Source organism: Alexandromys fortis, unplaced genomic scaffold (genome assembly GCF_014885135.2).
Source record: "Alexandromys fortis isolate MF-2015 unplaced genomic scaffold, M_Fortis_MF-2015_v1.1 scaffold_32, whole genome shotgun sequence".
NCBI classification, from domain to species: domain Eukaryota; kingdom Metazoa; phylum Chordata; class Mammalia; order Rodentia; family Cricetidae; genus Alexandromys; species Alexandromys fortis.
The window spans coordinates 438,153-445,892 of NW_026067938.1; the positions used below are offsets into that span (position 1 = coordinate 438,153).

Below are 7,740 nucleotides of genomic sequence, written 5' to 3' on the forward strand. Positions count from 1 at the left end.
TCATGAGACAGAGTGTAATTTTAAACCACACACATGTAGAGCCAAAGCCCCCTTCTCTTCTGTAGAGAGAGATGCAAGCTTCTGGCTTCAGTCACTTCCCAGCCATGCTGCTATCAGCTACATTAACTAACACAATCAAGTATATCCAGATCTGTTATTGACAGTGGGCTTTCATAACTTAAGTTAACTTTGGGGCAGTTAATGAACTAACAGCACTTATTGTCATTTGTAGTACTATTAGATACAAAGAGTTAAAATTGTAGCATTAATTTATATTAATGGCTGTTTGCATCAGAAAGTGGAGGTACATGAGTGAAGTGTTTGAAGGTGTTTCTACAGCTAGTGGTGAATGCCTCTAAATTTCCAGCCACTGCTGCAAATGTCCAGTCTCATCTTCTCTTTCTCAACTCTGCACAGGGGCCTGTGTATTTCCTGGAAGACGGGAAATCCACTGTTGCTTTGAACGACGCTCTGATGTGGGCAAAGGTGAATCCGTTCTCACCTTTAGGAACTGGAATACGACTCAATCCATTTTGACTGCAGATTGTTTTTCTCCGTAATTAGTAGTTTTTGTAAAAAAAGAAATTTGGGGTATTTATCACCTTCATTTTGGTTGTTGAAGAATATGTTGGGAGGTGGGTTGGTGGTTGGAAGATATGAAGGAATAATATTAAATTTTATTGATTTCAAAAATAAAATATTTATACAATTCCAAAGGAAAAAAATACATATCTCGTTGGTAAATGATATTATTTTTACATTTACAGGGACATTGTAATTTACTTCAGGCCTGTAGGGCCAGCTTCTTCTACAAGACAGATACTTCTTCCTGATGCTCAGGCAAAGCCCTTACAGACAGATATCCAAAAGTCCTTTCATGTTGGGTTTCAATCTCTTCACCACTTCTTCCAACCTCTCTTCTTCTACCCCAGCTTTTCTGGTCTTCTTAAAGCCATCACGCAGGGTCACCCCACCCCCTGCACCCATCCACAAACTTCCCTAGAGGGCTTTGTGAACCCGTCTTCCTTTAATCCATACCAAGTTTGAAATAGTCATCCTGGGGAAGACTGGCAGGCAGATTTCACACATATGCCTCCTAACAACAACAGCAACAACAAAAACAAGTAACTTCTTACTAGGGTAGACACTTTCTCAGGATGGGTAGGAGCTTTCCCTACTTTTGCTGAGACTACAGAAATGGCATGTTTCCACCTCATGAAGATTCTGCTCATATTTGAACTTCTGTCCAGTCAGATAATGGCCTGGCATTCATCTCCTAAGGCACCACCCTGCTAGTGTCAAGAGCTCTGGCATCTTCGTCTTCTAGATCCTCGGGATCTAGATCCTCTGGCATCACTCTAGATCCTCGGGAAAGGTAGAGAGCTAATGTACTTATTAAAACTCATTGACCAAAATTGCCTTCTGAACTTGACCTTCCTTGCGCTCAGCTCTTACCTGTCAGCCTAACCCACATTCAGGACAGGCCCCAGTCCCCTTCCCTCCACCCATTTGAGTTCGTTAATGTACTGCTGTTCTAGTCTTCTAGGAAATTTACCTCCTCTGGAACCAGGCGCACTCTATGACTACTTCCCTTCACTTAGTCTCTTAAGACACCTTCTCAGTGGACATGCTGCTTGTGTCCACACTCAGCTGACCCGTCTCCCATACCACCCTACCACGGAAGTGGGTTTTCTTGACAGCCTCTCATCCACAACTTTCCCACATCTGGGCATCCTCACCACCCCAACAGTGGCTAAGCTCCAGGGAGTCTTGACTTGGACCCATCTGTTATCGCTCAAACAGGCCCCTGATCCTTCCGCTAAGATAAGTACTCCTGCCAGTAGATGGGGGTCACTAAAACTAAGAATCTCTAGCCTGCCTTCTATAATGGCTATTTATGATGGTTGTCAATTTGGACCACATCTGCAGTGAACTAAAACACAAGTGGTTGGATGTACTTTTGAGGGGTTTTTCTTAATTAAATTATTTGAAATGGGAAGACCCATTTTTAATCCCAATTGACAGCCTGTAAACTTAATAAATCTATCGATCTATCACCTGTATTCACTCTATCAGTTCTGCTCCTCTGGAGAATGCTGACTAGCCTCCTGTCCTTGAGAACACCCAAAATGGACTCTTTCTGCCCTCTTTTGCTGGGAATTTTCTCTGTCCTCCTAATCTCTCAGGCATGATGACTGACATGGACATTTCATATATACTCTGCCCAAACTACATTCATCTTCAGTGCCACCTTCTGTCCCCTCCTTGGTTGCAACTCCGAGAGCCAGCTGACCTTTGGCTCTCATGCAGCCTGCTCTCAGATCTGTACTACCTTTCCCACCTGCACGAGCCATCAAAGACCCCTGCCTCCACTTTCACAATAACCCCAAATATTTTGTTTTCCTTATGATCAAGCAGATAAGGACTGTCTGGTTGACTCTTCCTGGGATGTATATCACAACCGAGGATGTAGAAATTATTACTCTGAGCCAGGGTGAGGCATGCAGCCACAACAACTTCACTTCCGGCTTGAACATGGTATGGCTACTTTCACCATCCAAAACCCTGAAGACAAAAGGTGGACTGACAGGGATTACAAGAGGTATTCATGTCAGTGTGAGAGAAGCTGTCCCAGTTCACAGAAGGAGAGTCCTGAAAGAAGGCCTCTTCCACCCCTACTGGCACTGCAGGCAAGGCCATTAACAATCAGTATCTAACCTAGACTCGGAATTCTATAAACTTAAACTTTTTCAACCCTTCCTCATGGAAACCATCTTTGTAATTGGAGGTGAGATTCTGTCCTGCCCCATTCCACAGCTGCTTCCCAAATTACTATACAGGAGACTTATATTAATTATGTTTGGCTGGTAGTTCACTTTTATTACTAATCAGTTTTTATTCTTAAATTAATCCGTAATTCTTATCTATGTTTAGCCACGTGGCTTGGTACCTGTTCTCGGTGCAGCATTCTCTCATCTTGCTTCCTCTGCACCTGGCTGGTGACTCCTGACCCCGCCCTTCCTCTTCCCAGAATTATTCTAGTCTCCTTGCCCACCTGTACTTCCTGCTTGGCTACTGACCAATCAGTGTTTTATTAAACAATTCGAGTGATAAATCTTTTTGTTTTTGTTTACTCAATCTTGTATTTGATTAAAATTTCACCACTGAGGTCATTTTCTGTTGTTCCTGGTTCTCCCATCTCTCTGTAGCTTCTTTTAAGATCTTAAATGACTTTCCTTCAGTAGAGACATGGGGTCCCTCAATACAGTATCATATCCTCTCTCTGCTCTCTTGCTATGGTCTCTTGTGGTGCCATCCCCCTCTCCAAGGTAACGCGGACATCTACTCCATTTATTCCTGAGCTCATCTGCTTATAAGGCTAGCTCAGTTTCAAAACCCGTACTATCGCCAGAGGGACCCTCTTCTGGTGTCACTCTAAGCTCTATAAATGCAGAGATGCATCTATCCCTGGTCCTTGCTCCCAACTTTGTTAGTTCCTCTATATGTTGAAGGGTAAGTCTATAATCTTCCCCAATCCTCCCATATGGACTGGGATGCAGTAGCCCATCTACTTGTGATTGGAGAAAACTTGGTAATCTTGGTGGATGTCATGGACTTGGTGGCAGTGGGATGGGTCAGAGTCTGCATCTCAACAGATCCCCACCCACATAACACACATCACTGAGCATTCCACTTCAACCCAACTGCCAAAAAAAAAAAAAAATCAGCTCAGCTTTCTGGCCTCACTGGCACTGCAGGATCAAAGGTCCCTAGGACCCATTGGCAGCTAAGGAAGAAGGCACTTGTTTCATTCTCAAGAAGGATTCTGCTGCTATGTAAAGCAGTCTGGCCAGGTAGAAGAGCAAATTAAAACCCTACAGGACCTGGCATGCAGAGTCTGAGCCCCAGGGACTGATTCTAATACAGGACCCTCACTGTGTTCTCCTGTGGCCTCTAGGCTGGTGCCTCTCCTCGGCCTCCCACCTGCATTCTCCTCATAGTAATGATTACCCAGTCTCTTCAGACTTTTTTTCAGGAAATAATGAGCTGACCCCATGTTCAGTGAACCAGACGATCTGATAGAATGTCCTCAGGTCTCCTATCACTATCGGTCAGTTTGAGGCCCTGCCTGTGACCAGAATTCCAAGTCTTCATTTTCCCAATATTTCTATTCAGCTGTAAATGGCTTAAGACAACTATTGCTGTCCCTTATTACCGATGAAGGACTGAAAAGCTAAGTCCCCAAGACGGGGTCACCAACTTGGTAGAGCTGATGCCAATATTTTAGAGTGCTGGCCCAGGCTCTACCAGTTTTGCTAGAAGACTTGGTTTTGCTGAGAAACAAAAGAGTGAAGTATTCTCAGAAAATCCCTAATAACCTCAGCGGTGAAATTTTAATCAAATACAAATGCTGACCAGAGCAGCAATGCTTGAACACTCCTGACCATGGCAGTTAGCACATGAATGCTTCTGACCACAACTGAAGTATCTCCAGTGTTCCCATGGTTACCCACCTGGATATTCCAGTGTTTGAGTGCCCCTCCCACCACTGCCCCTATATAACCCAATAAACTTTCCCAGCTGGGTGCTACTATTTCTTGTCACAAGAGTTTGGTTGTGTTCAGTGGTTTCTTGATGCACCTACTTGTCGACTTTCACTGACCTGTGTAGATCTGTCTGCAAGACCTGGGATTTGAGGACCTTAAATATTAGGGTAAAATATAGTCTAATGGTGTAGACAATTTTACCTTAATTTCAGCATACCTTTATATATAAATGAAACAAAGAAAGCAAGGTTTCTTGAGTTGTTTGAGTTCAGAAAAAAGTTATCAGAAAAATATGTAAATAAATGCCAATAAGCACATACTAAATATTAACAAAGCAGCCATTTTCCAAAACTTTCTCAGGGCAGACCACTTTAAACACAACTGCCCGGCATGTACTATAGATTATATCTGGAAAAGCATGAAAGCAAAGCAGAAGGCCATACCCAGATTCAGAGGATAGTGCTCAGCACACCCTTTCACCAGATGGGGTTCTCTAGCTATGGTGCAACATCCAACAAGAATAAACATGTCTTATAAATTGAATGTTTGTTGCCGAAGGCATGAAATTGCATCCAAGGACAATCCAGGGAACAAAATGCACCTGAGGTAAAAGGCTCCTCTGCATGTTTTCCTGGAACCTCCCTCTCAGTTCCCCAAGGCCTTGTTCAAATGGGTCACCCATTTGTCCGTGTTCTGACGATACTGACAAGCTATTTGTTGAATCACATAAAACAGACAGATGTTTTTTAGCTCAATTACAGCTAAGACACCAATTTGTTTATTAATTAAATACTTCCACGACTGGGTCATTATGTTCTCATATTGTGGTAGGTGTTAGTGACATTACTTCTTCAAAGATACTTCACAGGGGTCCATCGCTGTTTCTGCCACATTTCTCATGGGTTTTTTAACAGACTCACAAGAAGGTGTTCCACTTCGCTTCACCTGAATTTCTCTATGTATATTGTCATCATTGCTTGATTTTTCTAAGATATTTAAAGTAACAAAGCATTAATTCATGGTTATGAAATATCTATAGCCCTATCAGTATCTCTCTCATACATCAAATATATTCAGCACTAGTTATACTTAATGAACAAAATATTTAAATCATATGTATAATATAATACATGAATGCATTACCTCCTCCAAATCTTGTCAGCAATGCCTAAAAATATCCAGGGTTTATTTTGGTACATTTGATATAACTCAGTATTTTTAGATATTGCTTCAGAAAGCAGCTGAACAGAGACATGATTTTGTACTTAGCTTTAGCATAGGTCATAACACAGTTTATAGAACTCCCATTACTCTGTCATACACGCTGCATGCCAGACTCCAGATCATTCAGTTCTAATATGATGGGCCAGTGGCAATTAAGAAATCTGCCTTTGTTGTCCCTTGAGACACAAGACTGAGGCAAATGAATATAGAAACTAAAGAGTATAAGTTTTGAAATGATAGCTTGTTTTACTGCTAAATGGAATTTTGTATTCCAGAAAACAGCCTGCAATTTAGTGAGATTCTGACCACACACAAACAGCAGAATCCTTAGTGTAGTGCTTCTTTCTCCTTCTATTAGCTTTCACTTCATAAAAGCTGACTTGAAGTAATCATTGTATCTTTTCATCAAAAAAAACTGACCTGAAATTACTTGAATAAAAAATATTAAATACTTTTCACATATTAATTACTCAAATCAAACTCACACCATTCCTCTATTCTTTGTGTGGCTCAAGAATCTAAGTGGCTAGAACAGGATTGAGAGAAGTAAAGAGCGATAATGTGTGTCCAGCATCCCATCCAGAGGGGATCCTCCCTCAAATGTATCAGCCATTTGGAAGAAAGAAGAGAATCACAGATCTTAAAGGGCCATCCAGAGGGTCACTAATAGGAATGCTGAAAGAACACTATGAAGGAGGAAGTGTCTACACAGCACTGTATTTTTTCAAATGTTTAACTCAAACATTCATTCTATTCGAAGTTCTTTCTGAAGTAATGAGAGCAAGCTATTTTCATTTCCTTGTTTCTTTCGTTTTACTTTCTTATCTAGTTATTTAGACACAGCATCTCACTATGTAATCCAAGCTGGCCTAAGACTTAAGACTCCTGCCTCAGCCTGCCAAATGATGGAGGAATTACACACATACAAACACTACCTTGCCTAGTAGTTTGGCGGTCAGTTTTTCTAAAGACCTGTGTGAGGTTTTAGAGCTTCCCAAATTAAATTACCACAATCAGAAAAGTGTTTTGGCAATTCAGTTAAGCACTCAGACATTTTCCCATCCCTAAATAAATCCAACAGCCATAAGAAAAATGAAGCAAGGAGATGAGAATGGAGCAAACTCCCTGTGGTCTTCCCACCAGGGTCGATTCCATACTGTTTCTACTGACAGTCCCACCAAGCTGGAGCCTTTATTACAAATCCCACTTGTAGAAAAAGGCTTATGGAAGTTTGCTTTATTTTCTTTTACTCTTACTTTTCATTGGAAAGTAACAAGGTATATTTCATTCACAGTTCTATCTAACAGCTCACTATCAAAAATAGTAAGGGCTAGAACTCAAGCAGGGCAGGAACATTGAGGCAGTAGTTGATGCAAAGGCCATGGATGGCTGCTGCTTACTGGCTTCCTTCCCATAGCATCCTCAGCTTGCTTTCTTATAGAACTCAGGTCCTCCAGCCCAAGAATGGCACCACCAAGCTGGCTGGGCCTTCCCACATTAATCACTAATAAAAAAACATGCCCTCCAGGCTTGCCTACAGCTCAGTCTCATAGAGGTATGTTCTCAGTTTAGGATCCCTCCTCATTGATGACTCGAGCTTTTGACAAGTTGATAGAGCCAGCACACAGGCCCTGTTCTAAATTATTTTCTTTTAATTAATTAATTTACTCTTTGCATATCATTGTGTGAATGTGGTGGTCCAGGATTTTGTATGTTTCTTGCCTCTCTTTCTTACACAGGAAGGAAACCATGCTCAGACATTTTCCCATCCCTAAATAAATCCAACAGCCATAAGAAAAATGAAGCAAGGAGATGAGAATGGAGCAAACTCCCTGTGGTCTTCCCACCAGGGTCGATTCCATACTGTTTCTACTGACAGTCCCACCAAGCTGGAGCCTTTATTACAAATCCCACTTGTAGAAAAAGGCTTATGGAAGTTTGCTTTATTTTCTTTTACTCTTACTTTTCA

General features: G+C 41.7%; 2 protein-coding genes across 11 annotated transcripts in view; one reads left to right on the forward strand and one right to left on the reverse strand.

Moving 5' to 3' along the window:
* The window catches only part of Wdr17 (WD repeat domain 17), a 62,944-nt gene extending 61,951 nt beyond the window's left edge, over positions 1 to 993 (forward strand). For all 9 annotated transcript variants that reach the window (XM_050147293.1, XM_050147295.1, XM_050147297.1 and 6 more), the window contains one exon: positions 418 to 993. In XM_050147293.1, the coding sequence (XP_050003250.1) occupies positions 418 to 537 (120 nt within the window). In that variant the 3' untranslated portion in view covers positions 538 to 993. The remainder of the gene's footprint in view (positions 1 to 417) is intronic.
* A 4,292-nt stretch (positions 994 to 5,285) lies between these two features.
* Spata4 (spermatogenesis associated 4) overlaps positions 5,286 to 7,740 on the reverse strand; it is an 11,740-nt gene continuing 9,285 nt past the window's right edge. Inside the window, exon 5 of one of the 2 annotated variants that reach the window (XM_050147317.1) lies at positions 5,286 to 5,533. In XM_050147317.1, coding sequence (XP_050003274.1) covers positions 5,391 to 5,533 — 143 coding nt within the window. In that variant the 3' untranslated portion in view covers positions 5,286 to 5,390. The remainder of the gene's footprint in view (positions 5,534 to 7,740) is intronic. The other variant, XM_050147316.1, reaches the window with a different exon arrangement.